The sequence below is a fragment of the Chiloscyllium punctatum genome, chromosome 41 (genome assembly GCF_047496795.1).
Source record: "Chiloscyllium punctatum isolate Juve2018m chromosome 41, sChiPun1.3, whole genome shotgun sequence".
Taxonomy (NCBI): domain Eukaryota; kingdom Metazoa; phylum Chordata; class Chondrichthyes; order Orectolobiformes; family Hemiscylliidae; genus Chiloscyllium; species Chiloscyllium punctatum.
In genome coordinates, this window is record NC_092779.1 from 40,257,207 (window position 1) to 40,274,550 (window position 17,344).

The 17,344-nt window shown below is 41.7% G+C and overlaps 1 protein-coding gene across 5 annotated transcripts in view; it reads left to right on the top strand.

Annotated features, from left to right (window-relative positions):
- Window positions 1-12,012, top strand: part of gcm2 (glial cells missing transcription factor 2) — a 62,665-nt gene extending 50,653 nt beyond the window's left edge. For all 5 annotated transcript variants that reach the window (XM_072560765.1, XM_072560764.1, XM_072560766.1 and 2 more), the window contains 2 exons: window positions 8,752-8,877; window positions 10,191-12,012. In XM_072560765.1, the coding sequence (XP_072416866.1) occupies window positions 8,752-8,877; window positions 10,191-11,078 (1,014 nt within the window). In that variant the 3' untranslated portion in view covers window positions 11,079-12,012. The remainder of the gene's footprint in view (window positions 1-8,751; window positions 8,878-10,190) is intronic.
- The last annotated feature ends 5,332 nt before the right edge of the window (window positions 12,013-17,344 follow it).

Sequence of the window (17,344 nt, forward strand, 5' to 3'; positions counted from 1 at the left end):
TCCCCCAAGAGCACTAGCACACCTGGTGCCCCTCAGGTTCAGGTGTAGACCATCCTGTTTAGAGGTCCCACCTTCCCCAGAAAGAACCCCAGTTATCCAGATACCGGAATCCCTCCCTCCTGCACCATCCCTGTAGCCACGCACTTAACTGTTCTCTCTCCCTATTCCTCGACTCTCTATCACGTGGCACGGGTAACAAACCAGAGACAACAACTCTGTTTGTTCTAACTCTGAGCTTCCAACCTAGCTCCCTGAAAGCCTGCCTAACATCCTCAGCCCTCCTCCTACCTATGTCGTTGGTGCCAATGTGGACCACGACTTCGGGCTGCTCCCCCTCCCCCTTAAGGACCCGGAAAACATGATCAGAGACATCATGTACCCTTGCACCTGGGAGGCAACATAACAAACGTGAGTCTCTCTCGCCCCCACAAAACCGCCTATCTGTGCCCCGAACTATCGAGTCCCCAATAACTATTGCTCTGCTCTTCTCCACCCTTCCCTTCTGAGCAACAGGGACAGGCTCCGTGCCAGAGGCCTGAACCCCATTGCTTACCCCATGTAAGTTGTCCCCCCCACAAGTATCCAAAACGGTATACTTGTTCTTGAGGGGAACGGCCGCAGGGGGTCCCTGCACTGGCTGCCTCCTCCCAGTCCCTCTCACTGTCACCCATCTGTCTGCCATCTTTGGAGTTACTACTTCCCTAAAGCTCCGATCTATGACCCCCTCTGCCTCCCGAATGATCCTAAAGTTCATCCAACTCCAGCTCCAGTTTCCCTAATACGGTCTTGGAGGAGCTGGAGATGGGTGCACTTCCTGTAAGTGTAATCAGCAGGGACGTCCATGGCATCCCTTACCTCAAACATGTTGCAATATGACTAAGCTTTTGTGGCAATGCCATTTTTTCCCATCCTATTCCCATGCACCTAGACATCTTAACTATCTAGAAATCTATAGATCTCTGTCTTGAATATTGTCAATGACTGAACTCCATAGTCTCTGTGGTAGACAATTCCAAAGATTCACCACCACTGAGAGATAAAAGTCCTCCTCATCTCAGTCCTAAATGGCAAATGTATTCTGAGTTTGTGTACCCTGGTTCTAGAACTCTTAAACTGGGGAAAACATCCTTCCTGAATCTACCCTGTCAACCCTGGCTGGATTTCGTATGCAGAATTGAAGCCTATGAATGAAACTTGGCTGAATGACAGAAAAAAACCAGGTAGTGGTAGGAAATGATTTTGCATGCAGTGAAATTGCCTGGTGCTTTTCTTCATATGTATTAATAAATATTATGTTGTGAACTGTTTATGAGAACAATGACAGATTTCAAGAAGAAGTAAACAGAGTGATGGAATGGCTGGACATTTGGCAGATTAAGGAGGAACTAGGGCCTGCATTTTATGCTGGTCAGTCGTTATTCCAGCAGAGTTAGGAGTTGTGCTTAGGGACTGTACAGAACCTCATCATAGTCTCCAAAAAATTGCCTAGGAAACTAAAGATTCTATTGGGCAATTCCTCTCCACCTGCAAATCTCTAAAAGTATCCATTTGAATCAGGAAATTCAAAGGATTTTTATAGTTTGATAGAGTCATACAGCATAGAAACAGGTTCTTCAGCCCATCGTGGCTATGTCAACCAACAAATACCAAACCACACTAATTACATTTATCTATAATTGGTCCATTGCCTAGTATGCCCTGGTATTTTAAGTAATTGTCCAGATGCTTCTTAAATGTTGCCTGAATACCAGAATGCACCACCATCTCAAGCAGCACGTTCCATATTTCTACCACTCTCTGTTTGAAAAAACCTTCTCAGATATTCTCTAAACCATTACTCCTCACCTTGAACTTTTGCATCTAGTCTTAGACACATCTGCCATTGAGAGAAAGATTCTCATGACCTACTCTGTTTATGTTTCTCAATTTTGTATACCTCAAATCAGATTCCCTGTTCAGCCTCCTCTGATCCAAGGAAAACAAACCCAGCCTCTTGAGTTTCTCCTCACAGCTGAGACTTCTCCACATCCTGGTCACTTGGCTTTGCAGCTTCTTTAGTGCAAAAATGTTCTTCCAACAGTGCGACCAATGGAACAGCATGTAGTATTCCATCTATGGAGTAATAAATGTTTTATAAAGTTGCAGCGAGACTTCCCTGTTTCTATATTCTATGCCTTGGCAATGAAAATATGGAGGTGCTGGTGTTGGATTGGGATGGACAACGTTAAAAATCACACAACACCAGGTCATAGTCCAACAGGTTTATTTGGAAGCACTAGCTTTCAGAGGGCTGCTCCTTTGTCAGGTAACTGTGGAGCAGAATCATAAGACACAGAATTTATAGAGAAAGATCACAGTGTCATGCACGCAACTGATACAATATATTGAACAAATCTGATTGCAGTTAAGTCTCTCACCTTTTAGAATGGGTTGCAAGTTTCGGTTCATTAATATGTAAATCCCAGAACTTCTTTCAAATCGCATTCTGAGATATTTTAAGGTGTTCTATAAAAAAGTGACAGCTCAGCTCGGACAATGCATTAAAGGTATGAGGTAAGAGTCTGTCTGTATCCCAATCTTACTAAATAAGATCACCAGAAATTTGTGGAAGCCACTAACTGTCAAACCACCTGACAATTTCCTTTATCTGCTTCAGGCATCTCCACAGCAATAGACAATAGACAATAGACAATAGTTGCAGGAGTAGGCCATTCTGCCCTTCGAGCCAGCACCACCATTCATTATGATCATGGCTGATCATCCTCAATCATTATCCTGTTCCTGCCTTATTCCCATAACCCTTGATTCCATTATCCTTAAGAGCTCTACCCAACTCTTTCTTAAAAGTATCCAGAGACTTGGCCTCCGCAGCCTTCTGTGGCAGAGCATTCCATACACACACCACTCTCTGGGTGAAGTTGTTTCTTCTCAACTCTGTTCTAAGTGGCCTACCCCTTATTTTTAGTCAGCACAGCGGAGCATTGGACTGATATGAAAAATATCAGTCCAATAATAAACACCTATTTCAGTCTATTATATCGCTGTATCAAATTCCTCAAACATGTTGTTTCTTATTTGATAATTATTATCGAGTTATAGAGATGTGGAAACAGACCCTTTGGTCCAACTAATTCATGCCGATCAGATATCCTCAATAAATCTAGTCCTATTTGCCAACATTTGGTCCATATCCCTTTAAACCCTTCCTATTCATATACCCATACACATGCCTTTTAAATGTTGCAATTGTAGCAGCCCCCACCACTTCCTCTGGCAGCTTATTCCATATACATAATACTCTGTATGAAAAAGTTGCCCCTTAGGTCCCTTTTAAATCTTTTCCCTTTAACCTTAACCCTATGGCCTCTAGTTTTGGTCTGCCCTACCCTGGGGAAAAGACCTTGTCTATTTACCCTATCAATGATGCTCATGATTTTATAAACCTTTATAAGATAACTCCTCAGCCTCCAATGCTCCAGGGAAAACAGCCCCAGCCTGTCAAGCCTCACTCTATAGCTCAAATCTTCTAACATTGGCAACATCCCTGTAAATCTTTTCTGAACCCTTTAAAGTTTCATGATATCCTTCCAATAGGCTTGCACACAACATTCCAAAAGTGGCCTAACCAATGTCTTGTACAGCCACAGCATGACCTCTGGATACTCAATGTACTGACCAATAAAGGAAAGCATACCAAATGCCTTCTTTGCTATCCTGTCTACTTGGGGCTTCACTTTTTAGGAACTATAAGCCTGCACTGTCCCCTTTTCACTACTGCAGAAAATTGTCAGTTTTTTTGTTAACAAACTATGATGCAAAACATTGGCCAGCAGAGAATGTGCTGTCGACAATTTTATGAATAATTTAACGATTAGTGACAATGTTCTTGTGATTCTACTCCACTCAGATGCCGAGTAAACAAATTACAAATATAATTGCATAAACTACTAGTAATCCAATTTATAAAAATTTTGAATCTTGTGAAATGGATTCATGGAAATTCAGAAAATCTGAAGTCATAAAGTACCCACCTTCATTGCTAATAGTTGACTCCTTATTAGAAAGCAAAATTGTGCATCTGATATAAATAAATGTAGACTTCAATTTTCATGTCTCCATCTGTGTCAGAATAAAGGGTACAGAAATTAAATATGGTTCACAGGACCCAATTCCAGGAGTCCATTCTACTTTTTTGGTGCCCACAGGTGTGGTTATTGCAGGATAGGTTTTCAGGCATTGAGTCTGCAATTTTCCACTCTCTGCCGAGCCAGCTTCATTGCAGGGAAAGGCATCTGTTAGCCGCCACCAATTTTTATTGAAGTTGTGCCAGCACCTCCATGGCTCATGAAAATGAGAGGAGTTTAGATCTAGGAACTTATTGAAAGCTAAGTTCAAAAGATCTTACCCATCGCAATACAAGATCCACTCAGCCACGTGGGGCCTTATAGTCTGATGCGTGCATCAGCCCAACTGTGACATTGCACCCAATCTGCAATGGTCCTTCATACCATTGATGCAAACTCATGATACTTCCATGCTCATTCTCCCTGCATCCACTGTATATAGAATCTTACCTTGCTAGAACCTACAGGCAGCACGGTGGCTCAGTGGTTAGCACTGCTGCCTCAAAGCGCCGAGGACCTGGGTTTGATTCCTACCTCAGGTGACTGTCTGTGTGGAGCATGTACATTCTCCCCATGTCTGTGTAGGTTTCCTCCGGGTGCTCCGGTTTCCTCCCACGATCCAAAGATGTGCAGGTTAGGTGAATTGGCCACGCTAACTTGTCCATAATGTTCAGAGATGTGTACATTAGGTGCACTACACAGGGGTAAATGTAGAATAATAGGATTAGGGAATGGGTCTGGGTAGATTACTCTTCGGAGGTTTGATGTGGACTTGTTGGGCCTAATGGCCTGTTTCCACACTGTAGGGATTCAATGATTCTAGAACCTATTTTACCAAACCTGTCAAACAAGCTGGATGTCAAGGAAACCTCTGGTGAATTAAAATTGCCACTTGCATTAAATAATCTTCATGTGTTTGACCAAACTAAATCACCCAGCACAATCCACGGGCAAGAGTTGCATGCACCTCATATCCATGGAGTTTGACGTTTGGAATCTGCTTACTCTTCACAACTCTCTGATGTACTGGCAGAGTCTGTGCAAGCTCAGACTTCCGTTACAGGATGCATTGGTAATTAGAATTGAACGTTGCAGCAGGGACGTTTTGCAAGCAAGACGGGCACTCGGCTGAATATTTTAATCAAATGCAGCTGAGGTCTGCTTGCTTACTTTCTTGGCACTTGCTTACCTCGAGTCTACCTTTATGCTTGAACCTGCTTACCTCGAGTCTATCTCCATGCCCTGACTTCCAGTTGGCAGTCATACAATCATACTAACCAGCAGGACAGGCATTCCTCAGTGAAGTAGATGTATATCTTGCTGTATTGCAGTGTGCTATTTTAATCCCATTTATAAAACAAGTGAAAAATAACACACAGTGCATTGTCACCCATGTCACTGAAGTGCCTTCAATAAGTTTTCTTCTTCCTCTCCCTTCTGCAACATCTCAATGTACTTCCAGGTTCCGCATCTGGGGTGAAGGGAGCCTGTTCATCAGTGCAGCCCAGTGGACCTCAAGGTTTGGTGAAGTAGATCTGAGGATGTTTGTGTCTGGGCAAGCCAATCACGTTGAAAGTCTTCTTGCCAGATTCAAGTTGATTAACGTGAGCAGCATTAAGGGTTGGGAGGAGGCAGGCAGGGTGTAGGTAGAGGGCTCAAAGGCCTCTGAAGATAAAGGCTGGGATGATGGAGTGCAGGTGTGTGTGCCTGTTCAGCAAATAGAGAGCGCTGGACATAGCTTTGTATCACACAAATTACTGCCCTACTACAGTTTCTGGGAAATAAGGACCATTGCATCTCAAACTTGTGAGTAACTTCTGCTCCTTACTGCGCATGTGCTCAAAGCTCCTGATTGTCAACACCACTGCCTGGGGCTGACCTGATGCCTGGTCTCCAGAGTTCTCTTAAGTGCCATAACATTGGAAGGTTGATTCCTTGATCATTTGCAGTGAAGTGCTCATCAGATTGTGCTGCCCAAATTTTAAGGCTACTGTTCCAGCTGAGGTATCAGTATCGGAACTGGATGTTGCAGGAGGCAGCCTTGCCTGTGATTCCTCCAAGGTCTTAGTACTCCTGTTCTGAGAGATCAAGGAGGTAGTTTCTGGGGAAGCTAACCATTTCACCACAGATGGATGTGCTAGTGGTACCTGCAAGATACAAGAGAGAGAAGGTATCATAGCCAGTGTTCGGAAATAGTGGTGCAATTAGTAAGGCTGACAGAGGGATTATCGAGAGAGTTGCAGAAGAATGAATGGTCGTACTTACCCAGTTGTTGTTTGCAACATCTCATATGAGTGGTCCTACGTCCTTTCCTGTGACGGCCAGAATTCTCTCATCATAGGAAGATCCTACTGTCTGGCATCTGTTCACCCATATGGGCTCTCTCTGCTCTATTATTGACTGTTATCTCTGCAATGAGAGGGAAAGGGATTCAGTAAGATGGAAGTAGGTGGCACAGCTGTTAGTCTTGATGATGGTGGGTGAAAGGTATTGAGGAATTTGAAGCTAGTGAGAAGGCAGTACAGAGGCCATGTAGGATTTTTATCTTGTGAGGTTGAGAAGGTGAAAGTGACGAAGGAAAAATGTTATAGGCAACAGTGAGCTAGTGAAGCATGAGCCTTGGAGGGAGGTGGCTGCAGTAGCAATGATATGGAGTGAATGTAAGATGGCAGAGAGACATTTACCCTGACACAGCAGAGAAGGTAATTGACCTTCTTACAGTTTGCTATCCATTCTTCTGAACCATTAACATAGCACTGATCTAGGTGATAACCTTGGATGTTTTTTCAAATATCATGTCGTGCTGTGGTTTTCCTCTAGCAATCCTCAGGGATGAGAACTTTGCAGCACTGAATTAGAGTGCCAACTTCCCTTTTTCTGGCATCCTCTGGACACATGCTTGACTGAGCAGGGTAGCTTCAGAATGTCAGTGCTTAAATGAGTGCACAGAGCCTTTTAAAGATGGTATGGCCACAAGGAATGCTGGTCATTCAGCAGATGTTGGCTTATTGGTGAGTTGTTCTGGGAACAGAGTATAGTAAAATAAATGGTACAGGGACAGGATAAATAATTAATGTGGTGCTTTTCCGAAGATACTGTGAGAAAGCCCATTAGGTCTTGCACCAGCAATCTCTCCAAAGAATGCTTCACAACTCAGACTTAATCAAAAAGTGTAAATTATTTTCACATCCAGATAGGTCTTCTAAAATACAATGGTTGTGTTCTTGTGCAACATTGCATTATAGAAGAATCACGTTTTAGGAACAGCACTTACAGTATTGGCGATATAATCACATTACAACCAACACATATTTTGAAGGTTTGTGCTTTCGAACCAGTGTTCCCAGTTCATCAATCGCATTACAGCAGATTCGCATCAATGGAAATACGTGTTATAGCAGAACAACCTGCATTTGTGTACTCCACAAACATGGACTAGTCTGCTGAGTATTTCCAAAATTTTCTTGTCACATTTCAGTTTTTTTATAGATCACAGGCATTAAAATTAAAAAATGGTTGTAACTAATACCAAGAAAACACTATAAAAAGAAAATCTTATAGAGGATAGAGGGCTACCCTAATCCCAATAGTGTGGAATTCTCTTAGTAGCGAGGAGATTTGAGGCTGGCTTTTCTTGTTGAGAGATCATTTTGAGGATCATAGCAGGGTCTCTTTCCAGTATTGTTAATATTCTACCACTCTATGGACCATCAAGGGCACCTCAGTGGCTAAGGCCCCTCCCATGGAAAAACTCTCCAGTGCCTTCACCAAATGCACTTCTCTTGTCACCAAGGTATGCCTGTCTAGCCTCAGTAATCCCAACACACATTACCTTAGTCCCAGGGGAGAGTACAAAATGCTGCTGAGAGCAAAATTTAGTTCTAGCAATGAAAGCCACTCCCAGTGGCACTGCTGGGACTGAAGAGCAGCCAAACCTGCAAGTGACCGACCAACATTTTTCAGGGTGGCATTTCATCATTGAAAGGGATGGGAGACTTGATGTTAGCCAGTTGCTGCAAAATTGAAGTGAGACTCTAGGCAATGGCTGAAATGGGATTACTCCCAACTTTCCAGCCTGCTGTCAGGCTGTCATCCTGACTGATGTCAGCCCATGGAATCATTGCAGCACAGCAGAGGCCATTTGATTCATTGAGATCAAGTTGGTTCTCTAGAATAATCCAGTCAGTTTGATTGCCCTGTTCCAACTCTGTTGCCTTCAACACTTTCAAACTTCCCATATCTTTGGAAAAGTCACAGGAAGCATATGTGTGGTTTCCTAAAATGTACTGCTGCTGGATAAAAGTACCAACTGAAACATGCATTTAACAATTTTACCCAAGGTTTCATTTTATTGAATCGGGTGGTTAAATATGATCTGCCATTACATCATGTCCATTTTTAATATTTATTGAGATTGAAAAATGGCAATAAATGTTGTAACCAACATTTTAACAATGTATGATCCTGTGAAACTATGAAGTGAAACCATGAAACTAGATCAGCTTAATAATGGCTAACTTTAAACACAAATTGTTTCTCTTTAATAGGAAAGAAAGTTTTCTTTCATACTATAGTTCAGGGGCTATGTAAAGCCCTGACTGATCAAATTTATATCTTAAATACACAGGCTAAAGGTGTCCATGATCATCCAAGACCAGAGAGTAAATCAGAAACAGAAGCAAGGAGAAGTGCTGTTAAGAGACGAATGTCCTCTCCACACTTTTCACACAAGAAAAGACATATGGAACCAGAGGTAGGGGACTCATCGGAAGAAATGTTTTTCAGACTTTGGTGTTATTATTGCGGTGGGCTAAGATATTCCAGCAATTGTTCAGTCAGATGGCAGTACTATGCAGCAGGAGTTGTTGGATCGCTTTTCTAACCCCTAACCACTTGTTTTTCAAAATGAATGACTGATAACCTTTATAACTTCAAAACAATTAGAGTTTATAAATGCTCAGATGGAATGACTGAACATAATGGTTGTTTTTGTTGTTTAATGTCGAAGTATTCAAAATGAGGCTGTAGATTTTTCTTTTTGGTTCACAAGTTTCAATTGGGGGATTATTGTAAGAGTTGTAAGTAGGGGATATGTGTGTATAATATTTGCACTTGATTTGATTGGAGTTGTGCAAAGGGTCCGCATGAGTCCAGAAAGTACTTAATGCCCATTGTCATAAAAGTTCATAAATCAGCTCTTCCTATGACAATTAAATACAGACCTGAGCAGTATATTGGCGTTAATTTGTTACTCATCCATTGAAATTCCTCTGAAGTGAGCACTACTTGTGTGACTAAAATATAGGTCAGAGCAATGGACCATTTACTAGCTCTGTTATTGTTTGGCACTTAGTCACCAATGGATATTGTCTACCTGCACAGCTCTATCTCTCTCATAACTGGCAACAAAGAGCAACTTAAAACACAACCTTAAGCAAACTCCATGTTGAATAAATTTAACTCCTGTATCATGAAATTGATTTCTGTTCAAAGTATTATTTCAGTTCTTTCTGCTCATTTTGGTTTTCTCCCACAGGAAATTGACACTTTCCTCTGAAAGCGTTAACTTCATCAAGCTTCATTGAGCAATTTTTTGCAAACAATTATTATTGAGTTGACTATTCTATTTATGAGTTTGGAAATTTGGAAGTAACTTAGAACAGAAATACATATTGATTTCAGCATATCCTGCAGTTTGTTGTTAGTCTTAATTCCCGTCTCTATCCCTATGGTTGAATAGCAGAAAGTATCTCTCAAGTTGTACAGCAATCCTTGTTAATAGTGTGATATCACCAGATTGATCAGGGAGTAAGGGAGACGGAAAATATAAAGCTTTGATGAGCTAGAAAACTGTTAATGTTTTGTACATATTCATATTTATTTCTAGAATATTTTCTGGAAAGAAATGTATGTACTTCATATAGAAACAAAAATAATACACTAGTGAATTGCAGCATTACTAGCAATCTCTCAACATGCAAAACTTCTGAAATGTGAAGCACGAATGCTCTTGATTTCTTTGACTGTTTATTATAGTTTAATATTGTGTTATTTGCTTTTCTCCAGGCAAGTAGATACCATGACAGTGGTGGCCCCTTCAGCAACCTTCACCACTTGCCTTGTATGGAAGCTCCAGACAGATTTGGCATAATAGCAGAATCAAGCTTTCCTATTCCATCACATCATTATTCACCATTTCAAAATTCGGAGCCTTTCAAGCCTGCTTATGATCCCAGCAGCAGTTTTGTGGAAACAACTTCCCCACTTCAGAAGGTCTCCAACCCAAGGATTTATGTTCCCCGAGGTTCCTGTGGCTATGATTTTACTGTGCCTGGCTATATGGGCTCCAACTCTTACTCCACCCTTTATAAAGATTCTGGTAACATAGAGTCTGAAACTGACTCAGGAAAGATGTGTGTGCAACTTAATGGATCCCATCACGGTATGGGCACCCTGAATGTCCATGATCGAAACTTTGATGGGCCAAGTAAACATCATGGGTGGAAGCAGATATTGAAAGGAGGATATGGAGATAGGAATGAGTGTAGCCATATCATACCCAATTCAAGTCATTACTACAATGGAGAATACCCCTGCAGATTAGGTGGCACTGGGTCAAACCCTCCGGCTTTACAAACGATCATAACTACAACTACAAAAGTTTCCTATCAAACTTATAAACCCATGACTAAGTTTGATGACAATATTTGTGATGCCAAAAATCTTCCAAACTGCAATCACTTAGCAGACAACATATCTCCTACCATTTATCCTGAGACAAAGTTCCAGGAAGATGACAACATGATCAAATCAGCCACACCCTATCAACAGGAAGGGCCCTCTAAAACGGAGCGGACCGAAGGACTGGAAAGCTACAGATATGGAAGTTATTCTGCAAATTCCTACGCTAATCGATTAGCTCATCCTTTCAGATACGATACTGGAGAATACTGAAAATGAACTCACCTTTTCTGACTTTACTCTCATGGTCCTTAATTATTTTTAAGTACACAATGATCCTTTGGAACTTTAATCCAATCAAGGTATAGTTTGCAAGTGATGTAGTGCCATTGAATATTTCATACTCCTAAAAAGGAAGCACCAAAATGGAAACACAGGAAAAAGTTACAGTGCATTCAAACTTGACTGAACAGTTAGAAAATCTATGGTCCACTTCCTCAAAACTTTCCTTTAGCTCAAGGGCAACTTGAAACATGTTATGTTCAGATTTAAAACTGCAATTCAGAGCACTAAAACTTAACAGATTAAAGATGAGCATTATTTTGTCTCCTGTACATTTCTATACTCATGGTTCGTAATCAGTACTTGTCATTACAACAGTTTTTAGTTTGTGCGTAGCTGAATGTTTGGATAAAATATGACAATAAACTTATTATACTTGATGTTAAACACATACAACCAAAAGATGTCTGATTATGAATTAGAATGTTGCTGTGTGTTTCTGCATCATTTCTCTTTTTATTTGGCTCCTCAAGAGTAGCTGTTCAAGATCCACTATCAGACTTTGCTCATTCGTGGTGGGCAATGTGCAATGTATACGGTTCCAGGTCTCTAAACGTATTGTATCAAAAAAGTTGGAGGCTAAAATGACCCAACCATGTGTGCTAATACCTTGAGAACTGCTCATGGAATTTGGAGATAATGTGTTCTAGGGTGTGAAGCATGTTTTCTGTATCCAATATTGGAATGAAGATATTGAATGAGGTGTGACATCGCAAAATATTTTATTCTACTTGATGTCAGGTATTATTATTATTATTATTTGACAAATACATCATGCCCTGAGTGCAATTGTCAATTTTATGATATTTTAACACAACGAATTGGATTGTCATCATAAAGTAGAGAAAGGACTCTTTAATTTGAACATCAGCGATAAAAATAATTTGCATCGAATTTGTATCCTTTACGTAATCTGGATGTTTTAGATTGCTTCATGTAATAAGACATCAGCAGAATATATTGTGCTAATGTTATATATAATCATGATGTCAGTTTATGTAGATAGAACTGGAGAAAGCAGAACCTCTCCAAGAGACAAAACAGAACACATGTACCTACTGTGCTGGAAATAAAGAGTTCTTATGGAAAGCACCTTGGGCTCAAGAACTAGTACCTGGGAGACTAATTGCAGTTAGATCCCCGACGCATGATAAAACATGTGGCAGCAGAAAAAAAACCCCAAAGGTAAACAAAGTATGAAATGCAGGTATTAAAGTAAGCTTTGTTGCCAAGAATTAAAAAAATAATTTTTCCCGATACACAAAGACATTGGTGGAAATGTGTGCACAGTAGGCAGCTGAAAACCAGACACGGAGAGCAGACTGCAGTGAGAACCAACCCGAAACAGGAGGCAATGAGACAACAATAGACACCATTGAAGGAGCAGCTCCAGAGCTTAAGAGGTTAATATGAAAGGCATTCAAAGTGATTGAAGCTCTGCACCAGATTCTGGGATGGGAGGTTTGAAATAAAATATTTACATGGTACAGAATAGCTCAGGCTTCGAAAAAAGAGACAAAAAGATCAGGTCTGTAAATTGGTATGTGCAGGGAGAACCATCATGAATTGTGAAGCTGCAAAACTGGGCATTGGTAAAAATGACATGAAATGAACAAGAATTGAGGGTACTCAATGCGTACTGTGATAGAGAGCCATAGAGAAGTATAGCATGGAAACAGACCCTTTGGCTCAACTCGTCCATGCCGACTAGATATCCAAACCTAATCGAATCCCATTTGCCACCTCTTGGCCCATATCCTTCTAAACCCTCGCTATTCATATACACATCCAGATGCCTTTTAAAAGCTGCAATTGTACCAGCCTCCACCACTTCCTCTGGCAGCTCATTCCAAACACATCTATGTGTAAACGTTGCCCCTTGGGTCCCTTTTATGTCATTCCCCTCTCACCCTAAACCTACGTCCTCGAGGTCTGAACTCCCGCATCCCAGGGAAAAAACTGTCTATTTATCCAATCCATGTTTCTCATGGTTTTATAAACCTCTGTTAGGTCACCCCACAGCCTCCAATGCTCCAGGGTAAATAGCCTCAAACTGTTCAACCTCTCTCTATAGCTTAAATCCTCCAACCTTGGCAACATCCTTGTAAATCTTTTCTCAACCCTTTCAAGTTTCACAATATCCTTCCGATGGGAAGGAGACGAGAATTGCATGCAATATTCCAACAGTGGCCTAACCAATGTCCTGTACATCCACAACATGACCTCCCAATTCCTGTACTCAATGCTGTGACCACAACAAGGGAAAGCAAATGCCTTCTTCACTATCCTATCTACCTGTGACCTTACTTTCAAGGAAATATGAACCTGCACTCCAAGGTCTCTTTGTTCAGTAACACTCCCTAGGATAAAGAACAAAGAAAAAGAAAATTTACAGCCCAGGAACAGGCCCTTTAGCCCTCCAAGTCTGAGCTGATCCAAATCTACTGTCTAAACCTGTCTCCCAATTCCTAAGCATCTGTATCCCTCTGCTCCCCACCTACTCATGCATTTATCCAGATGTATCTTAAATGAATCTACGCATTCCAGACATCCACCACTCTCTGTGTAAAGTACTTGCCACATGTATCCCCCTTTAACCTTTCACCTCTCACCTTGAAAGCTTAACCTCTCGTTATTGAATATTTCACTCTGGAGAAAAAGCTTATCTCTATCCACCCTGTCTATACCCTTCATGATTTTGTAAACCTCAATCAGGTCCCCCCTCAATCTCCTTTTTTCGAGTGAAAACAAACCTAACCTACTCAACCTCACTTCATAGCTAGCACCTTCCATACCAGGCAACATCCTCATAAACCTTCTCTGCACCCTCTCCAAAGCATCCACATCCTTTTGGTAATGTGGCGACCAGAACTGTACACAGTATTCTAAATGCAGCCAAACCAATATCTTATACAATTTTAACATGACCTGCCAGCTCTTGTACTCAATACCCCGTCCAATGAAGGCAAACATACCATATGCCTTCTTGACCACTCTATCCACCTTTGCAGCGACCTTCAGGGTACAATGGACCTGCACTCCCAGATCTCTCTGCTCATCAACTTTTCCCAAGGCTCTTCTGTTCATTGTATAATTCGCTCTCGAATTAGACTTCCCAAAATGCATCACCTCACATTTGTCTGGATTGAGCTCCATCTGCCACTTCTCCACTCAACTCTCCGTGTCTATGTATATCCTCCTGTATCATTTGACAGTCCCCTATGCTTTCTGCAACTCCACCAATCTTCATGTCATTTGCAAACTTGCTAATCATACCAACAGTGTCCTCTTCCAGATCATTTATGTATATCACAAACAGCAGTGACCCCAACACTGATCCCTGTGGAACACCACTGGTCACCTTTCTCCATTTCGAGAAACTCCCTTCAACTACTACGCTCTGTCTTCTGTTGCTCAACCAGTTCTTTATCCACCTAGCGAGAACACCCTGCACACTACATGACTTCACTTTCTCTATTAGTTTACCATTGGTAAGGTATTTGATAAGGTTCCCCAAATCCACGTATATAACATCAACAGCCCTTCCTTCATCTATCAACTTGGTCACTTCCGCAAAGAACTCTATCAAGTTGTTAAGACACGATCTTCCCCACACAAAACCATGTTGCCTATCACTGATAAGCCCATTCTTTTCTAAATATAAATAGATCCTATCTTTCAGTACCTTCTCCATCAACTTTCCCACCACTGATGTCAGACTCACTGGTTTGTAGTTACCCAGATTGTCCCTACTACCCTTCTTGTACAGGGGGACAATATGAGCAACCTTCCAGTCCTCCAGCACCTCACCTGTGTTTAAGGATGCCACAAAGATATCTGTCAGGGCCCCAGCTATTTCCTCTCTCGTCTCCCTCAGCAACCTGGGATAGATCCCATCCGGTCCTAGGGATTTGTCCACCTTAATAACCTTTAGCCCAACCAACACATCTTCCCTACTTATGTCAACGTGATCCAGACTAATCAAACTTCTATCTCTAATCTCAATTTTCATCATAATCCCCTCCTCGGTGAACACTGATGCAAAGTAGTCATTCAGAATCTCACCCATTCTCTCAGGTTCGACACACAACCTTCCTTCATTATCTTTTAGTGGACCAATCCTTTCTATAGTTACCCGCTTGCTTCTTATATAAGAATAAAACACTTTGGGATTTTCCTCAATTCTGCTCGCTAAAGCAATTTCATGGCCCCTTTTAGCCTGCTTGATTCCTTGTTTAATACTGGTCCTACTCTTCTGATATTCCTCCAGGGCCCATTCTGTTCTTAGCTGCCTGGATCTTATGTACGCTTCCCTTTTCCTCTTGGCTAATCGTCCGATTTCTCCTGTCATCCACTGTTCACGAATCTTGCCTTTCCTATCCTTTGCCTTCATTGGGACATGCCTATCCTGCACTTTCGTTGACCTATCTTTGAAAGCCTACCTTCAATGTGAACTTCCCTTCAAATAGCTGTGTCCAATCCACATTTCTGAGCTCCTGCCTAATTCTGATAAAATTGGTCTTGGCCCAGTTTAGTACTCTTCCCTGAGGACTATTCTCATCTTTGTCTATGAGTATTCGAAATCTTACAGAATTGTGTTCACTATTCCCCAAGAAATCCCCCACCGCTACTTCTATCACCTGGCCTAGGTAATTCCCCAATACCAGGCCCAAAATGGCTCCTTCCCTCGTCGGACTATTGACATATTGCTCTAGAAAATTCTCCTGGATGCTTCCTACAAATTCTGCCCCATCCAGACCTCTGATGCTAAGTGTATCCCAGTCAATGTTGGGAAAATTAAAATCTCCCATCACCACTACCCTACTGTTTTTACATCTTCCCATAATCTGTTTACCTATTTGTTCTTCTACCTCACGCCTACTGTTAAGAGGCCTGTAATACAGCCCCAAAAATGTAACTGCACCCTTCTTATTTCTCAGCTCCACCCATAATGCCTCATTACTCATAGTGTCCTCCTTTAGCACAGTTGTGATATCATTCCAGATCAGCAATGCAACTCCACTGCCCCTTTTACTTCCCTCCCTGTCCTGTTTGAAGCATCTATATCCTGGAACATTTAGTTGCCAATCATCATGCCCTTCCTTCAACCAAGTCTCTGTGATTGCAATAACATCATACTCCCAGGCACCAATCCTAGCCCTAAGTTCATCTGCCTTACACACAATACTCCTTGCATGAAAGTAGAATTTAATTCTTACATTCAGTGTATAAGTCCTGCTCTGATTTGCTTTCCCAAAATGCAGCACCTCACATTTATCTGAATTAAATTCCATCTGCTACTCCTCAGCCCATTGGCCCATCTGATCAAGATCCTGTTGTACTCTGAGGTAACCTTCTTTGTTGACCACTACACCTCCAATTTTGGTATCATCTGCAAACTTACTAACTATACCTCTTATGCTCACATCCAAATCATTTATATAAATAATGAAAAGTAGTGGACCCAGCACTTTTCCTTTCACCCTAACAGGAATATACTGTCTCTGTATTCTCATTATCTCATTTCTGAAGGCTTCCCATTTTTCAGCAGTCCCCTTATCTGCAAACATCTGCCACCAATCAGCTTTTGAAAGTTCTTGCCTAATATCGTCAAAATTAGCCTTCCTCCAATTTAGAACTTCAACTTTTAAAACTAATAGAATTATGGTTGCTGGCCCCAAAGTGCTCCCCCACTGACACCTCAGTCACCTGCCCTGCCTTATTTCCCAGGAGTACATAGAACACAGAACAATACAGCACAGAACAGGCCCTTCAGCCCACGATGTTGTGCCGAACATTTGTCCTAGCTTAAGCACCTATCCATGTACCTATCCAATTGCCGCTTAAAGGTCACCAATGATTCTGACTCTGCCACTCCCACAGGCAGCGCATTCCATGCCCCCACCACTCTCTGGGTAAAGAACCTACCCCTTACATACCCCCCATACCTTCCACCCTTCACCTTAAATTTATGTCCCCTTGTAACACTCTGTTGTACCCGGGGAAAAAGTCTCTGACTGTCTACTCTATCTATTCCCCTGATCATCTTATAAACCTCTATCAAGTCACCCCTCATCCTTCGCCGTTCCAATGAGAATAGGCCTAGCACTCTCAACCTATCCTTGTACGACCTATTCTCCATTCCAGGCAACATCCTGGTAAATCTCCTCTGCACCCTCTCCAAAGCTTCCACATCT